Source organism: Sorex fumeus, unplaced genomic scaffold (genome assembly GCF_029834395.1).
Source record: "Sorex fumeus unplaced genomic scaffold, SorFum_2.1 ptg000003l, whole genome shotgun sequence".
Taxonomy (NCBI): domain Eukaryota; kingdom Metazoa; phylum Chordata; class Mammalia; order Eulipotyphla; family Soricidae; genus Sorex; species Sorex fumeus.
In genome coordinates, this window is record NW_026606060.1 from 40,600,603 (window position 1) to 40,620,432 (window position 19,830).

Genomic DNA, 19,830 nt, shown 5'->3' on the forward strand with positions numbered 1-19,830 from the left:
AAGTTTTGTTTGGGGGCCACACCGGCTGTGCTCAGGGCTTACTTCTGGCTCTACACTCAGAGGTGACTCCTGGCAGTGCTGTTGAGACCGTATGTGGTGCTGGGTATCAAACTTGGGTTGGTCATATCAAGGCACTACCCATTGTACTACCATTATGGCCCCTGAATCCAGATGTCCATTTGTTGCAGTTAATTGGCCCACATAGCACAAATACTGTTTTAGAAGCAAAAACCTGCAAATGCTACTTGCTCATTCAGTTGCTAAAAATCTTGCCAAAACTTGAGGAAAACAGCACCAAGTTCCAATCTAGTCTATTCAAACCAACAACTTTAAGTGTCACAGCTAAGAGGCTATTGACATGTCTAAGCCTTAGTCTTACCTTTGAAATTAAGCCAAAACTCGGAAGCTTTCTAGGTAAGAATGAAATTTAAGAACTATTGGGATTTATTCATCTAGATCATGAAGCTATTTCGAAAGTCATAAGCCAGGTTAGACTAGATCAGAATTAATGAAACATGCTACTCTAAATCAGGCGTTGAAAGTGTATTCCTGTGGGCCATTATACAAAGTCATTTAAAGTCATGTGACCTGGGCCACCATCTGTTTGGATTGTATGGGAATGATGTTCTACATCCCAATGGCCCTTGGCAGCAAAAGATTCTTTAATTGGTAAAAACAGGGTTATTTACTCTAATTGAATCTTAAAGTTCCTTCACAAGCATCATAAAAACATACTAAGATGAGGGATCTACTGTGAAGGAAAATAACCAAAAATTCAGCAGTGGGGCAAGGCAGTAAAGGGGTATGACTTTTGCCTTCCACAGCCAACCCCGTTTGACCCCCCAGCACCACATATAGACCACCAGGAGTAATCCCTGAGCACTAAGCCAGGAGTAAGCCCACAACACAGCTGGATGTGGTGATAAAACCCCTCACCCGCAATAAAAATTTAGCTGTTACTTTTTGCTTTTATCTGTGATCACTAAGCAACCAAAACAATCCCATAGAGTTAACAGAGCCTGAGCCTAGCTTCAAGTATAATTCCAAACATTTGCCCCAGAGCTACACAGAAAATGAGACCAGCTGCAGGCCTAGCAGACAGAACTAGGGGGAAGGGAGGACCCAAACTCTTCATGGTCAAGTCTGGATTTAAACAGGAAAAATTTTAGTCCAGCGTCTGTCTCTCAGATCCAATTTGTAAGTTAAAGCGGAGCGAAGCAAGCACTTGGAATAAATCCTCGCAGTATCCAATTGCAACATTAAAATTAGTGCAGGGCTAAGAGAACAGAAAAAATATCACCAGTCTTGGTGGTAGATTACAGGTCTTTATTCTTTATATTTCTTTCAAGTTATTACATTCAACATATTTTGCTCTTGTGATCATTTAAAAATAAACCCCTGATATAATTCCTTAGACAGGCATGCTAAAGAGCTAAATGAAATGTTGCCCCAGTCCCCAAATACATTATTTTTTTCCAGTGAAATTACATTTTTTTCTTAAATAGACTGATAAACTAGGTCATGGCTTTTAAAATTATTTTTGGCCAGTTTTTCTAGCTAAGGCTGTTACCTTTTTGAAAAATTTAAATCTTTGCAATGAGAAAAAAAAATAAACCCTGATGTGGCTAGAGTAACCAAACAAACAAAAAGAACCAAAGCATCTTCCTGCGCCATCCACCAGAGAGAAAAACTTGAAAGTGAAACCAATCCCCATTATCCCCTTAGCAACATTTAGTTCCATTCAGCTAAAATTGTATTCAGGATGTCTTAAGAGGACAGTGATCTTCAAACACCAGTTCTGCAGAACATTGAAAACTGTTACAGGATATCAGTTTCTTCCCCGCTAGCCTTTAATAGTGCTTTTGTATATTGATTTGTGTTTTAAGTGCTTCTGAAATGTTTCTGACCTAGAGAAAGATTAAATTCTCTTTACTTCAGACCCAGCATCTTACTCGGCAGCATCTGTGAACTACTAATATCTTGTGTAGCAGCAAATCGCAGCAAAATAGACTAAGACCAAATTTTAAAAATTTAATTAAAAGTAAGCTCTTATCAATACCAAAATTTCAGAAAAGCTCTATAGACGGAGCTTACTTTGCAAAAAGTCATTTATCAGGTTCATTTCCTCTCCTGCAGCTCTAGCTATTGTTCCCGTGTGAACTGCACAATGCCCTGACCATGGCATACCTCACCCCCCCAGTCCTTTCTTCTCCAAGCTGAGCTGTAGTTGCTGGTTATCCATCCAGCATCGGCCCCACCCGTGCCGCTGTCATCAAAAGACAACACAGTGCATCTCTGGAAGCAGGGCCATTCACCTTACCACCACCCCCTCCAAAATAGTGTTGAGCATATATGAAATATGTTTGTTAAACACTTTCCTTCATCCGGAGGTTTTATAAGGGAACAGGATTATCTACGGGTCATGGGCAGGGTGAATAAGAGAAGAATGACAAGTTCTACTTGGGGTGGTTGCTGCTCCTAGCAAGTGCCATCATGCCTGATGAGGAGTCATGTCTGCTGCAACTGGATCGTCAGATCCTCCAAGTTACCAGACTGCTAGGGCTTTCATGCGAATTACTCCGTTTCAGTACTCAACACTGAATGAGTACGTTTTGATCAATCACACTGGGTGCAACAAGGGACGCAGGCCCAAAAGCCTGGTGCTGCTGCCAGCTGCTCCGATCTCTTCCCTGAGAAGTAACCAGTCAAGATATTGGCTCTTTCATCCCACAAAATGAGGGAAAGAAAAAAAAAAAGAACAATGGGGACTCATCAAAGCAAAGGGGAGAAAAATCATGCCTGGAAATTACAAATCCATTCGAAATAACATTAACTCAGTTCATTTCTACACTTTTGTGATTCACAAACTCAATAGATACCACAGTCCTATTTGAGATTTTAGTGGTGCAACAGATTTGTCTGGAAATTTATAAGCCGTACACCATTATCATACAATCATCAGAAATAGTGGCACCTAGAAGAAAATAAAAGCTTGTCTCTATTCAACGACTTGAATTTTCATTGATTTGGGTCCCTGACAAGAATCAGATTGTTTCCTTGGCTGCAAAATACCTTGTAAGTTATAAAGGACAACTGAATTATACTAACACTTGTTTCCAAGCAATGCATATTTGGCGGGGAACCAGTTACCAGTCATTAAAAACTCCTGTATGTTGAAAATGTAATTTTAATAGATAATTCATCTTACATAGGAACACAATAAAATACACCACATTCTGAAGAAACTCCAGAAGTTACGTGAATAAGAGTGGGGAAAATTCAGATGGACCATAATATCCATTACCTTCAACTGCAAGAGAAACGACTCCAACCTGCAGTTCACAATTATACATACTGGCTACAGTGATGACTTTAAAATGACAAAAATTAGGAATTAAGAGTGATGAGAAATAACAGTTAAAAAAATCTGGAGGGCAGAGATTCTATCAATGCAGATACAATTTACCAGGTATCAAAATAAAAGGAGCTCCCATCACAAATACTAGAGGGATGAATGCCAAGATTCATTGACTGCAGGAGTCGTGCTGGCATCGGAACCCTTCTGGTGATGACACTTAAGTGCCAGCTGGTTGCTTGAGATCTGCTCGTCAGGTATATAAGGAAGACTCAAATAGCTCAGCAAATCGCCAAGTGATGATCAGAATGATGTTTCCTAAAAATACACACCAGAGGTTGGTTCTACACAAAGTTTTCAGACAAGAACTAAGGGAAAGATTGTAACCCAAACGCCAGACACAAACATGGCAAAACACATGGTGAAACTCAGTCACAACTGCTGCTTTGTTGTGATTCTCCTGTAATTTTCAAGCACTGTGGTAAGACACCAAAGGTCACCTAAATTAGATAACACAAAAACATTTAATTCAAATTTCTAGGGGGTTGAAAAAAGAAGTCAGATACTGATGCATTATGCATGCTCAGGGGCAGCTTATAAATACTCCATTCAGTGATATTGTGACACAAATTTGCATCGGTGGGGGAAAAATCCATCTCTTGCCATTCAATTTCAGAATGGTCCATCAGCTTTAATTTTTTTAAATACGATTGTCACACTGGGAAGATGAAATAAACACAGTAAAATAAACTCTACAAAGGCAAAGTAGAATAACAAAAAATATTTTACTAAAACATAAGATTTACAGAAGTTTCCAGACAAGCCATACAAAATGGTCACAAGCTTTTTCTTGAAGGGAGGATTCTACACTTGACAGCAAAGTCACAATCTTATTAGTGAGGGCTGTGATGTTTGTTTAATGTTCCCATTTTGGTTCAAACAATCAAGCTTGTCCATCTACAGCGTCTAAATAAAGTTAGACTTGGCTAGAGAGTATATTCTAAAGAACTGGTTAGCTGCTTTTAACCAATGCAATTAGATCACCATAATAAGGGGGAAAGGAGCCATAAAATATAAAACTACCTTCCCCCCCCTCAAAAAAAAAAATAAAATAAAGAAAAACACCCACACCCCTGCAGCTAACCCTGACAACTACCTTCATTCACAGTGCTTTATACTTAAACCATGATGGGGGAAATGAATAAAAGCAGTGAGGGTCACTGCTTTTAAACGTTTCACAACAATCCCGATGATACTTCTAGCCTCTGCTCATGCTTTTACAACAGTGAATCAGGACAAGACATAGATTTGCTAATGTGCATTTAATCACCAAAGGACTGAAGATGTCTGGGCTTTTATTCTGTAATGTTTCTAAGACTGTGTCCATTAAATGCAAACAAAAAAGGAAGAAGTCTTGGCAGAACAGGAGAAGTGATGCACACTTGATGATCAGATCGATTTAAATATTATTCATGGCATATAGCCTAGTCCATGCTCTAGCTGTAGATAAAAACAAACATGCAATTATTATTTTGCTTCCTCTGTTAACTTTCCAAAATCTATACAAAAGTAAATATTAATTAGGAAAATGTGCTAAACCTCTTAAATACTGTCTATGTGCAATTAGCAAAACACTAAAATGAACTTCAGAAGTTTTTAAAAATTAACCAGAACAGATTGGTGTTGAACACTGAATGCCTAAAACAGTTGTACTATAAACAACTTTGCAAACCACACTGTTTATATAGTTAAAATATAAAGGGAAAAATTAACCAGAAAGTCTTCTATATTTCTAAATATATAAGAAATATATATATTCTCCCTAATTATGCTAAAAGTTATTTCAAGAAGCTTACTGAGTTCAAACACTTTCAACTAAAATGCAACATTTAATCAATTTGTAAAAGGAAAAATCTCCCTCTTCAAAAGAAGATTGAAGAGAAGCTTAACAGGCTAAGTACATACTTTGCATGTGGGAGACCTGGGCTCATCCCCAGGAGATAAAGCTGGGTTCCCTTCCTGGCACTACCCCTAGAGCTGGGAATAGTCCAGCCACAAAGACACACATATACCCAAAAAACTCTCAAAACAAAACACTTGGTCTGGGGAGCAGCACAGTGGTCGAAGGCTTGCCTTACAGGTATGAGCTTAGGTTCACTCCCTAGTATCCGCGCCCAGAAAAAAGTTAAAGTTTCCATTACTTTACGTATTGCTAGGTGGATAGGAAACAGGTAGTTACAGGTAGCTGTTAGATCAATTATGTGTGTGTAGATATTATATAAATATATTATCATATATTTTATAGAGAGAATCCAAGATCTCTCAATCATGTTAAGTGATATTATCTTATTTCCTATATCATTTTTATCAAATATGATAACCTATATTTCAGATGATAGAGCTTAAACATAAAAGGCATTTTACATGCAATAATCCGGATCTGATGTATTTTTTCTATATATGTTCTGCTTATGCATTTGTTGTTAAAAACAAAGAGAGCCAGCAATAATACAGGGGTTAGGGCACTGCCTTGCATGTGGCTGACCTAGGTTCAAACTGGCATCCCATATGATCCCCTAAGCCCTACAAGGAGTGATCCCTGAGTGCAGGGCCAGGAGTAATCCCTGAGCATCATTGGGAATGGTGTAAGAACAAAACAAACAAAAAAAGAGTTTTTTTGTTTTGTTGCATAGTAGTATAAATTTGTTCAAAAGTGAAGCAAAAGGCTGAGGTTCAATCCCTCACATTGCAGGGGCCGGGAGAGACTGGAAGGAAAACAACTGAGTAAGTATGAAATACCTGTTTCTATGGCTTGGGCTTCGTTGGTCTTCCACTGCTCCGCTACATCATTTGCTAATGGATCATCTGGATTGGGAGCACTTAACAAAGCCTGGATCGATAGCAGAACTGTGCGGATCTGCAGAGCTGGGGACCACTTATCTATGAAGGTAACGAAATCCAGAATGATTAAGCAAAAAGAAATTGCTTCAGCACTGCTGCATTTCCCTCCCACATCTCCTTGAGTCTTTATATAAGGCTCAAGATTCTCATATGGAACTTTAGAATAAAGGAGTAATCTTAATAACACATAAAGATGAACACTTACCTTTCAAAATATCTAAACATATTCTTCCCAACTTGTCTACATTAGGATGATAAATTTTGGTCATAAAACGTACTTTAGGGGCTGCCATTGGGTATTCTTCTGGAAGGAATAGTTCAAGTTTAAAAGTCCCTCCCTCAAAGGGGGAATCCTGGGGGCCAGCAATGACCACATGAAAATAACGGGCGTTGCTCTCATCTGGTTCTGCTTTAATGCCAGGAACTGGTTCTGCCAGCAAACGCTGGGTTTCCTACAACAGAAAAACATAAAACATTTGTGAAAAAAAAAGTCACTGCTAAACACAAAAAAATTAGAAAACTTGGGGGCTACGGAGAATACAACAGGTACAGCAGGTAGCATTTGCCTAGCACCCAGCCAAACCAGGTTTGATCGCTGGCATCCTATAAGGTTCCCTGAGCACCACCAGGAGTAATTTCTAAGGACAGAGCCAAGAGTAACCCTTGAGCAAGGCCAGGTGTGGCCAAAAACAAAAAAAAATTTAGAAAATTATCTCTAGGAATTGAAACCTCTCAGTAACAGATCTTTCCAACCATTGTTTTTTTTTTTTTAGCTTATAAAAATGAAGATATCCAATGAAAGATCATTTAAATAATCACAAGGAGCTAAATACAACTGCAAGCAAATATTGATGGCATAAATACTGGAGGACCCCAGTGTCACATGGTTTAGGAGGCCCCTGTAAATAGATTTGGCCCATGTAATATAGGGCCACAATCCTCAGCCTTGCATTTAATCACCCACATGGCTCAGCTGACCAAGAAACACCTAGGAAAGGCCTCCAGCTGCCTGAGCTTAGTTGGGAGAAACATCCTCCCACCCTCCAAAAATGGTAAAACAAAGGGACTGGGAGTCCTCCCCACTCACAAAAAGTAAAGTTCGATCAGAGATAAAGCTCAGTGGTAGAGCACATGCATCACATGTATGAAGTCATGAGCTGATCCAAAATACTAAACATAGTACATAAATAGGGGTTATTTTTGTATTGGGGCCACACCTGGCAGTGCTCAATGCACTGTACATGGTACTGCACCAGGGTTCAAGGCAAACACCTTACTCTACGTCATCTCTCTAGCCCAACAATTTAGTTTTTTAAAACTCATGAAAAATCTTCCCTCAGAAAAAAATATAATTGGGGTCGAGGGGAGAAGGGTGATTTTGAACATTATATGCATGATACTATTGTTAATATTATCGTAATCACCGTGCCTCAATGAAAATGGCGAGAGGGAGAAATGACACAAATGGAATGAAGAACAAGGGCCAGGCACCTCATTAAGGCTAGAGAACCATATACTACCAACCTGGCTAGTCTCTAAAAATGAACCTCAAAGGGTCAACAATCTTTAGTTCTCCTTTCCATGTCCCTTTCTGCTAAATAACATTCTTCTGCCTCTTACCAAGCTTCCACATCTCCAAACTCATTCCTGCCTTTGGCTCACAAGACTCTGCTTCCTATTTTAGGAAGCTCTAGTCTTTCATTAGATTCGACCACTGCACTGTACAGCCACCTGCCATCTGCATGCCTGTGCTCTGCCTTCTCGGTGACTGAATGAAACCGCATACCCTGCTCTGAGCAGGCCTTACCCATTCCTCACCCTCTCAAGGACACAGCGCTGGCATCTCTCTCCTTGCCTCCCCCACACCACATACTCTGTGCAAGCCTCTCCAGATTCACACATCTTGCTTCTGATCTTCTATCTTTAACTGCCCTCTTTCGATGCAACATATTCCTGGTTTGTTCTGTCTCTGACCCTGCTTCCCCAGCCCCTGGATTACACAGATCCTTTGGAAAGCCTTGTAACAAGGCCCTGCTGCCCAAAGGCTCTGGATATGATCTCTTCGCTCCACCCACCTCTCTTGCATACCCCAGCATGCTTCTCTTACTCCTACTCGGCTCACTTTGCCCTGACAGACTGGATGCTTTTCAGTTCTTCAACCTGCCAGGTGTGTATCCAAGACGTTTTGCAGTTGGACTTCCCCTAAACTATATGGCACTCTCCTTCCACTCCTAAGTTCTTTATTCAGTCCACAAAGTGTGTGCCTCCCCCATTCCACCCTGTCCACCACACTCCTATCTCTGCTCACTATCTCCACAGCTCCACCACTGGCATATTACATACCTCACTTACTTTGTTCAGAATAGAAGCTCCATAAAAGGAGACGTTTCAGTCTGTTTTATTCACTGCTATATCCTTAGCACTTGGAACTGTGCCTCGCACCATAGATGTTCAATACATACTTGTTAAGAACTTATTTTGTTACAAGAACAAGAAATAAACCCTAAGAACGTCTTTTTTAATGTAATTAGAGCAGTGTTATTCGGAATTGGAATTGCGCATTTTAGGGGAAGAAAGAAACGTATTCAGAGAGGTAAGAAATTAATTTAGAAATGATTTTTTAAACAGGAAAAAAATGTTAACAGTAAATAAACTGGCAAGAGTGTGTCTAAGTCTATATATTCATAGAACATATTTCACATCTCCACCACCACCACCCTTTTTGGGCCATGCCTAGCAGTGCTTGAGGGTTACTCTTGCCTCTGCACTTAGGAATTACTCCTGGAAGTGAGTGCATGGCGGACCAGGTGCATGGGATGCCAGTAAAGGAACATGGGCTGGCTGCATGCAAGGCTAGTACCTTACCCGTTGTACTACTGTGCTAGCCCCTATATTTCACATCTTAAGTAGGTATGTGCAGTCAAAAAAAAAAATTCTGATAACTGGGTTTATAAACTTTTTAGTATGAAAAACACTGGATGAAGGCAGGGAAGAAAGCATAAAGGATAGGATCATATGCTTGCATTCTGGAACTTTAGGTTTAATCCCAGCACAGCTTGGGTCCCCAGCATGTCGGGGAGCAATACCCCCAAGCAACTTTTAGAAGTAGCCTCCAAATCCTTCATCGTAAGTGGCTCAAAAACAAACACAAATGCAAAAATACTGAAAAACACTAAGAACATTGTAGTTGTGAGGCCAGGAAGATGGTACAGTGAGCAGGGCACTAGCCTGGCACAGTCAACTCAGGTTTAATCCTTGGCAACCCATATGGTACCCCCAAGCCCCGCTGGGTGTGGTCCAAATATTTTACAAATATTGGATTTACACTGCCCTCACTTGAGTAATTTGGGGGCAGGGGCTGGAGTGATAGCACAGCAGGTAGGGCGTTTGCCTCGCACGCAGCCAACGCAGGTTCGATTCCCAGCATCTCATATGTTTGGTTCCCTGAGCATTGCCAGGAGTGATTCCTGAGTGCAAAGCCAGGAGTTAACCCCTGAGCATTGCCAGGTGTGACCCAAAAAGGAAAAAAAAAAAGTAATTCGGGGGTGGAGCGACAGTACAGTGGGTAGGGTGTTTGCCTTGCATGCCGCCAACCTGGGTTCGATCCTGGCATCCCACACGGTCCTCCAAGTACCACCAGGAGTAACCCCCAAATACTGCCGGTGTGACCCAAAAAGAAAAGAAAAGAAAAAAAAAAGATCACCTACACTATCTCATTCCACAGACTACCATGCATAGTCTTAACAAAACAAAAAACTTACTGTCAGCACAGTTATATACTGAGTCACAAGATGCATATTTTAAAAAATGCCTTTCCCCTCCCAAACATGTGAAGCTCATACTCAAAGTAGTTCAGTTAATACTTGAATTCAAAATTAGTTTATTTATTTTAATTGTGGGAATGCAAGGGCAAGTAAGAAACTGAAATGCTTGGGGCTGGAGCAACAGAGGGCGTTTGCCTTGCAAGCAGCCAACCCAGGTTCAATTCCCAGCATCCCGTATGGTCCCCTGAGCACCATCAGGGGCAATTCCTGAGCGCAGAGCCAGGAGTAACCCCTATGCATCGCTGGGTGTGACCAAAAAAGCAAAAAAGAAAAAGAAACTGAAATGCTAGACCTTAAGTCTAAAAGCTCTCAAGTTGCAATAATGAAGCCCCCACCTAGAGGCTAGTCTTCAAGTTCAGGGAAAATCCTAAGGAACTATAGGAAGAATTCAAGGGTAGCTCCTTGAACTTCGCCCTCTCCTCACTTCTGTCTTCCTTTTCTTGTGCTCCTTTCCTTTTTCCCCAGAGGTCATGATATTTTTCAGAAAGTCTTTTTCAAAAGGATGATAGAGAGTAAAAAGAAAACTTGGTTCCAAAAGCCCCAAATGCAAACTCTCGTTATGCAAAGTAGTAGCAGCTCTATCCGAAGCTATAAAAAGTGTTCAGGAGAGCCTCCAAGACCATACCCAAAAATAGCTTCAAAATCACTCTTGGTACACACTGAGATAGCACAATCATTTTCTCCTCTTCAGTTCACCCTCAAATTCAGAGTTTTCCCAAAGAACGTAGTTGTAAACTGAACATACATGGATTGATTTCCAAGTTTAATCACAACACATTCTATAATAAGCTCCTAGGTGTGGAAAATCTTTTGAAATAACTTTCACATGCTCTCAGGTTCTAAGGGATATGTTTGGATACAATGAACAGATGCTTATAATTATTAAGACTAACAGGAGTTATTTCCAAAACAAAACCACAGCATACATTAGAAAAGGAAAATCAAACGGAACACGTCAAGATGCTAGCATGTGAAAATCTTATCACCCATAATTGGTGTCATTTTTTTCCCCAAAAAGGCAAAAACTTGGTAGAAAATAAATTCTTCCTACTACTATTCACCACACATGTTAACTCTGAGACACCTAGCTTTATGTTGTTCTTTGGTAGAAAAGAAGCGAAGTTAAAGTGTGATTTCTTCAACTCTGGAAATGAAAGAGGCTCAAATTTCTACTGCAGAGTCTATTTCCTAGAACTGCAAAATGTGCATTTCAGCCCCCCTGGGAGCAATCTCCTAAGGTCCCTCTTGCAATTTTAAAGTGTGTATTACTAATGGGCTTGCTCTTCTCTTTAAGTCAGTTTTCCCTTGAATCCATACCTCACTTGCTTCTCTCTCTGTATCCTTGCTTGCTTTTTCCACCCTGGTGAAGCCTGAGTCTGTGAGACTGTCCATCTCTCTCCCAACATCCCTCTCTATTTTGGGGTTTTGGGCCACACATGGAGGTGCTCAGGGGACCATATGGGATGCCAGGGGTTCAAACCTGGATTGGTGGCAGGCAAGGAATTGCCCTACCCACTATATTATCTATCTGGGACCTCCTGTGTACTCTCTTGAACAAGTACTTCCTCTCTTTTTCTCTAATCACGTTAAGTTTTAATAAAAACTATTTTGCATTGAAGATAGAACAATAGCAGAGAGGGTAGAATGCAGCAGACCCAGGTTCAATATCCCTTATGGTCCCACAAACACTAAATTCTGAGCTCAGAGCCAGGAGTAACCCCTGAGCACTACTGGATGTGACCCAAAAAACCAAAACACAAACTCCCCCCCGCAAAAAAAATCTTGCTTTAATAAAATGAAATTTTAAAAATTACTAATATGGGGGGCTCACACCAAGTACAACTCATGGAATCATTTGCAGTGTTGGGGATCAAACCCAGCTGGATGTTAACCTCTGTACTAGATCTCTCTTCAGGTCCATAACAATTTTGTTTGGGAGCCACACCTGCAATGCTCAGGGATCAAAGCTTGTGGTGTTTGAAGGACCACATGGGGTGCAGGAGATCCAACCTAAGTTAGCTACATAAAAGTTCAGCACCTTGCCCACTGTATCAGCTCTCCAGTCTCTAAAAAATGATAATTTTTAAAATGCCATTATCTATAACATCATGTGACCTGCAGTAAAAGCAAGATTTTGCTTAACATGATGAATTTTAGGAATACTGTAACATGGTTGAAGAATGTATTCTACCTCGATTAGAACCAAAGTTGTGCTCAGCTTGTTCAATACTACCTGCTTACAAATCCTAAAGTCAGCTAAGATACTAATCCTTACGGCTAAGGTCACCAAGGTACACCATGATTAAAGTTCCGAAGCATGCTCTTCTTCCAGCTACCAATTTTTTAATTTTCTAAGTAGCCACATTAAAAATTAAACCAGACAGGTGCTGGAACCTTGTATGGCTGAAACCCAATCATGAACAATTTTGTAACTGCATATTTCATGGTGATTCAATTAAAAAAAAAAAAAGCTAAACTAGGGGATCAGAGAGTGCAACGAGTAGGGCACTTGCCTTGCATGTGGTCATCCCAGGGTCCATCCCCAGCACCTCAAGGTCCTGAGTCCCACCAGGAGTGATCCCTGAATGCAGAGCAAGAAGTAATCCCTGAGCAACAAACACCCAGTGTACCCGCCATACACACAAAAAGTACAATCAGATAAAATTCTATGTATTTTAACCCAAAATATTATTTCACCGTGTATTCTATAAGAAAATCAAAAATGTGTTTTTCCTTTTAAGCTTGCCAGGCTCTGCCATGTGGGGGGGGTACTCTCGGTACCTTGCCAGGCTCTCCAAGAGGGATGGATGGTGGAATTGAACTCAGGTCGGCCACATGCAAGGCAAATGCCCTACCTGCTGTGTTATAGCTCCAGTCCATAGGTGATTGTAGTCCAAAAAATAAAAAGAATAACTTCTTTAAAAAATAGTTTTATATTATTTTTCCCTTAAAAAATTGCACATAAAGGGGCCAGATAGCCCAAAAGTTACAGGGTTTGCCTTGCATGTGGCCAGATCCAATTTAATGTTCAGTATCACATGGTTGCCAGAGCACTGCCAGAACCTTCAGACACCATTGGGCCAAACCCACCCCCACCTCCCAACAATTATTTTTAAATTCTATACAAAAAGTTAATTCTATACGTGAGATATCTAGAGTACTGTAGTAGGAATACGTGTTACTGTTTGCCATCGTGACAAAATTTTATTTATAAATCCTGAATTACAGTAATGTTTTAAATAATTACATGGAAAGAGCCAGAGAGAGAGCTCAATGGCACTGCATGGTCCCCCAAGGACAATCAAGCACTGCCAGGGGTGGTCCAAAATAAAAAGAATTACATGGACAAAAACTAATTTAGACCAACCAACCTCATGATGAAATAAGGGTGAACCAATGAAGAATACCTTTGTTTTTATAGTGTATACTACCCCCTAGTGGATTTATTAAGTCAACTACTTACTTTAATCCCTATGCCTTGCAAATAAAAAATGTTTTTAACCATATACTAATAGTAGCTAATAATTTTACCCCAGAGTTTTCTAAGTGTCAAAAATATTGCTTAGCCTAAAGTCAGATATTGAGCTCAAGACATAGCAAAAGAGCAACAAGCAGTCAAAGGCAATACGACAGGAAAACACCCACTGAATGGAGTAGGTGTGGGAGCTGAAAGGGAAGGGTTTGAGGACGCGTAGGGGGAGGGGGAAGGGAGGTGGGATCACTGGTGAGGGGTGGATGAGAATTAGGAATGATGTCCATGGGAAACCATCATTAACAGTATTGTAAATCACAGAGCCTCAATGAATGAAAAGTTTAAAAGAACTGAAACACAAGGGAGATCCCTTCCTCCTCTCTCTCCTTCCACTCCCTCACACACTAAAAGCTCAAGATTTCTTAGGTGGCAGATGGAAAAATGTTTTAAAAGCTGAGTCTCAAAAGCTAAATCTGAAATTTTAGACCAAGATATCTCTTTGTTGAAAGGACAATTTCCAGTCAGACTGGTAACAGAGTAGTACTCTTTATTCTGTCTACAGTAATCCACAAGAGATGGAACCGGATAGAAATCTCTAAATTCGAATTGGCCACTGCTCACTCCATGCCAACCACAAACCAAATCAAGTAAGTCTGTGAAGGTTAGTAAAAGGACCCATACTTGTCATTTCCTGTGCAAGTGTTACCACCAATCATGTATCTTTCTTATAGCACAGTAACTGTCAGATCCAAAACTACCCAAAGGGTAATCCAGCGAGCAGATAAAGGTGTTACGGCAAAATAAATGCTTACGGGGCTCAAGAGATAGTATATTTGCATTGCACACAATCCCCGGGGTTCAATCCCCAGCACCACATACGATTCTCTTGAGAAATAATCCTTGAGCACTGAGCAAAAGTTGCACCAGATATGGTAGAAAAACAAAATTCTGAAAATGCTTGTTCAATGAATGTATGCAGATGTAGATAACACAAAACTAATAAAAAGGAGTAGTATACCTGTTGTCAATGAAAATTAAAGATAGTTTTAGCCACTGACAATGAACAAAAACTTGAAAATTCTAACACATGTGCCTCCAATAAAGAAAATTTTTAGACTAAATTCCTAGATTTCTTCATCTACCACATCTTGATTTTTTGGCTTTGCTAAATATACCAGGTTATCATAGTTCGTGTTTCTTCTCTTTCTTTCACTAACTAGTCTGTATGCTCTGGAAGAAGGGTCTGTAAGAGCTGGGACTGTTGAAGGATTGCTTCCAGATAAGCAATAGCAATAATGCATACTGGAAGAAATCAATAATCAACGATGGTAGCAATAAACTCAAGCAATAATTAAAGCTGTGTGTCCTGGCGGGGGGTGGGGGGAGAGGGGAGATGGTTCAGAAGAAACTAACTGCCATAGAGCATAAGATGTCAAGTCTTGGAATCCCAGTGCAGATGTGCCAGCACAGTCCCCGAAGCTCTATCAGGAACCTGCCACCTGACCCGACAAGTGTGCACGTGCACGTGCTCTCTGGCACACATCCAAGCATACAGTGCACACCACAATTAAAGGAATAACCCCAGAGCTGAAGAGTGTATAGAGGCTAAGGCACTTGCCTTGTATGCAGCTGACCCCAGTTCAATACCCAGTACCCAGCACTGCTAATAGTCCTGCAAATACCTCCAGGATAAACCCTGAGCAAAGTTGGTTATGGACCAACATCTTGGGGGACTGGGGCGGAATGCAACTCCCAGTGAGCACCTGTAAGCTCTGTAAGTGAAGTATACAAGCCCTAAGCAAGCACCTCCGCTGTATATAAGTATGAGCTTTGCAAGAATATGTGACATTGCCCCTTGTACTCTGGGGTGAATACCACAACCACGGTGCAAGTACCAGGGGCAAACATGCGTTCTACCTGTGTACCTCATTTAATCTTCATATCTATTACTGCACACCTAAGATTAGGATAAAACTACACTTAAAATTAGGATAAAAATTGGACTTGAATAAATAAAATTTAAAACAAACAAAAAAAATGGACTTAATGTAAGTTACTTGAAACTGAATTTTAATAAACTTTTGTAAGTCAAAGCAAAATGAAACTGGGTTTTGGTTCCATGAGTGTGGGTGTAATGAAAATTTTTTAAAAATATGATTATCACTAGCTGTTTAATTGTATACCTATATACCCAGAGTCTTGCAAAAATTTCTCAGCTGACACGTTGAGGCTTAAGAAGCTCTTGTGTAAATAAATCAACCAACCCTTCCTCTAGATAACTAGTTACTTTAAGCTTCAAATGTGATCACAACAAAATGTAGGCACTAAATATCCTAGGACTCCTTAAATAATAAAGGTCCATACTCTAAAATTCTCGGAGAGCCCGGCAGGCTACCGAGAGTATTCGATATGCCAAACACAGTAACAACAAAGTCTCCAATGGAGATGTTACTAGGCCCGCTCGAGCAAATCGACGATCAACGGGAGGGCCTTTACCTTTACCTTTACCTTTACTCTAAAATTATTGTAGGCACAAATAAAAATTACAGTTGGTTCACATTTGCATTCACAATCCAACTCTTCCACTGACATAATTTTTTCCATACTATATACGACTAAAACAGAAAAATTAGGAACCCCTGGATCCTCACACCCACATTGCTTACTGAGATGAATCAGAGAACAATAAGTATTAGAGGTTCTGTGCCAGCAAACAAGCATCCTTTTTTAATAATTCTGCCACACAGCTCCAGGAGAGGACCACTCATAGTCTGGACAAATGGCAGTCTCTTGGAACTGTGCAGAATAAGATCTTAATTTCTGGACTAAATAATAAAAGCTTAAGTTTAGTAAACCAAAAAAAAAATTTTATTATTCTAGCTCATGAAAAAAATAACTACACATACGAAAATTCTAATAAAACCAAAACATAGTACCCTAAATACCCCATTTTCTTATTTGCTAGTGATGCTAAATGGGCATTCACTGTTATACTTTAAAAATCCAACAGGGTAGGTGGAGTTCATGCCCAATTCAATCAGCTAATCAGTGGCTGAGTAAATAGCAGTACTCCTACATTAAAAAAAAAATCCAACAGGGTAGGGGTCAGCAGGGCCACAGTGCAGAGAGACAGCTCAATGGATTGGTACATGCTCTGCAAGCAGGAGTCCAAAGTTTGATCCCCAGTACCAAACTGCTCCCCAAGCACTGCTAGATGTGAGGATGTAACCAAAAAAATTGCAAGGGGGCGGGGTGGGGAGGAGGGTGTCCTCAGAGGGTGAAGAAAATGTGAAAGAAAGAGATCTTCAGCCCCGAGCACTAAGGGTATGTATGCTACAACGTACCAATTAAAGCTCCCACGACTTCACAGGTAAAGATAAATGTTACACATTTTGTGGGACTAACACATAAATGAACACCTATTTCCCACACTAATTTTTTTAGATTAAGAAACAATATACTAGAAAAATCTGAAAACAGTAATAACACTAACTAAAGCTCAGTTTTATGCTAGACCATTCTCTGCAGTCTGACCCTTCCTAGAGCTAGGTTAGCGTAGATAGGTGGTGGAAAGAGGCCTAGTGAGGTTCAGAGGTTCAGGCAGAAACCTAAGTCAAACCCAGAGACCCTTGTCCAAATTTCTTTATTACTATCACACAAACCACATTTTACAAAAATCAGTTTGCTCAAGTCCTAAAAAGCAGCAGGCCAATCATAAAAGATCATAAAAGATCCACACTTTAGAAAGTCACTGTCACTTGAAGACGAAAGCAACTGACTAAAAGCTACTGTGTTTTGTTAGAAAAAGCTGAATGCACCTTCTTTTGAAAGTTATCAATTATATATTTTATCACTTGACTGCTCCCCCAATTCTAGTTCCCAGAGTGCCAAGGCATAGTCGCAAATGTAAAGTCCCACGATTAAGCTCCATAGTGTGTCTCACACTCCACAGAAGATGAATGAACAAATTAGTACAGAAAACAACATCTTCAATTTTGACAACCATTTGTTCAGTACTTCTACATCCAGATTTTTGTGAAGAATTTGAAATGATACAGCTCAAGACACAAAATTTAACAAATAAATTTCAGACTATCAATATGGCTTAAAAGCTAAATACTCTTTGGGTTCTCAGCAATAGTGATTACTTGCACATGGCAGACCGGGTTTGATCCCAAGCACCCCATATGATATCCCGATCCCAAAATGAGCACAACCAGGTGTAGCCTAAAGAAAAAAAAAACCTTAACAGATCTAGCTGGCATGTAATGGTAACTTTTTAAAATTTTTCTGTAATTTCAGATTATTATTTGTCTCATGACAATGTGCCATAGAAAGAATTAACCCAGAGAAGTTAGCTTCCGAGATAACTAAAATAGGGCCAGAGTGCTACAGTGGATAGGGTGCTTGCCTTGCAATTTTTAGATCCCTGGGTTAGATCCCTAGCACTCTACATGGTATGCAGCACACCGCTAGGAGTAATTCCTGAGTGCGGAGCCAGAAGTAACAGCTGAACACTGCTGGATGTGGCCCCAAAATGAAAATATATGGATAGTAACTGAAATAAGCACAGCTTTCCATACCTAAGCAGGTATGATGACAGTACATATGTGTACAATGCTAGGTAAAATGCATTTACTTCATGAGCAAAACCCGAGTCTAAAGACACATTGTAAAATAGTTTAATACTTCAATTAAGTACTGCGCTGGGGTTATGGAATGGTTACATTTTATTTTTTAAATTTTTTATTATAACACCATAATTCACCATGTTGTTCATAACATTTGCTTCAGGCATTAAATGTCCCACCACCAATTCCACCCTTCCCTCCACCAGTATCTCCAGTTTCCTACTCACCACCCCAGCCTGCCCTATAGCAGGCACAAAAGAATTTAGTTCATATTGTTTGTTACAACACAAAGGTAAATGGGATTATCAAAACTTAAATTTAAGAGCCCATCTACGATCATTGTTATACTAACAATGATGTTACTATCATTGTCTGAGGACCTACTCCTCTGGTTAGTTGAGCCTCCTCTATTTCTGTTTAGGCTCACCGAGGTTGGTGGTCTTACTTGCCATCAGATTAGCTATAATCTAACAGTGCTGACAATATGCAGTCCCACCGTCCAAAAGCTACAAATCTGGAACAACTTTGTGGCTTGGCAGTTTAATGAGATTCAGTTGTAGAGATGAGCCATTTGTTTCTCGTCACAGAGTGTCAGGTGTGGCTGCGGACTGCTATGCCTTCAGGTAGAAAGGAGAATCTGCCTGCTCCCATTCCCAGAAGGTCCCAGAATTCTCAGCCCAGACCAATCTACCTGGGAAAATTCAGCTGTATAATATTGCTTTGAGGATGTGATGCTGGGGCATTCTCTGCTGGCAAGATAGACATGGGAAGAGATCTGCTGGGTTCTCTGGTTGTGGGATGATTGGCAAGGAGGGTGGGGGGATTGTGCCAGCCCCCACCCCACCCCGAGAATATCCGAGTTTTCAGACCACAGTTTGGTCCCACCTCGAAGATTGAGCTGCTGTCATTCTTTTTGAGATTAGATGTGAAGCTGGGCCATTTCTACGTGGGAAGGTGTCGTGGAATGTTCAAAACTTTACCTGTGAGGGTTTTTGAGATTCCCAATCAATTCCCAAACTAGCTTCCTCCAGTACACAATAGTATTTGTAATCCAGCATTTTTTTTTTCTTTTTGGGTAACACCCAGCGTTGCACAGGGTTTACTTCTGTTTCATGCACTCAGCAATTACTCCTGGTGGTGCTCTAGGGACCATACGGGATGCTCGGAATCGAACCTGGGTCAGACAGGTACAAGGCAAACACCCACTCCAGCCCCGAGAATAGCCAAGTTTGCACACAGCTTTGTGTTAAAACTTTGAGGAACTAACTTCACAAGTCAAATTAGTTTCGACGATGTAAACTGGGGCCAGAGCGATAGTGTAGAAGGTAAAGCACCTGCCTTTCACATGGCCAACCCAGACTCAATCTCTGGCATCCCAATGGTCTCCCAAGCCCATGAGGAGTGATCCCTGAGCACAGAGCTAATACTAAGCCCAAGCACCACAAGGTGTATCCCCCCTAACCCCCACCCCCCACATACACATAAGATGTAACCTATAAATACTAAGCAAGTTTAAGGAAGAAGTCTGAGAGATAGCTCAATAGGTGGCCCAGGTTTAATCTCTGGCATTCAATGGTCCCCTGAATATGGCCAGAAAGCGAGACTATGCACTGCATGACCTAAGCACTGCACCAGGAGCAGCTTCTG

At 40.6% G+C, this 19,830-nt stretch overlaps 1 protein-coding gene across 1 annotated transcript in view; it reads right to left on the minus strand.

The window, feature by feature from the left end:
• Nucleotides 1-1,309: 1,309 nt before the first annotated feature.
• UBE2N (ubiquitin conjugating enzyme E2 N) overlaps nucleotides 1,310-19,830 on the minus strand; it is a 41,673-nt gene continuing 23,152 nt past the window's right edge. The window contains exons 2-4 of the mRNA XM_056116455.1: nucleotides 6,462-6,708; nucleotides 6,155-6,295; nucleotides 1,310-4,855 (exon numbers count right to left, since the gene is read on the minus strand). Coding sequence (XP_055972430.1) covers nucleotides 4,815-4,855; nucleotides 6,155-6,295; nucleotides 6,462-6,708 — 429 coding nt within the window. The 3' untranslated portion in view covers nucleotides 1,310-4,814. The remainder of the gene's footprint in view (nucleotides 4,856-6,154; nucleotides 6,296-6,461; nucleotides 6,709-19,830) is intronic.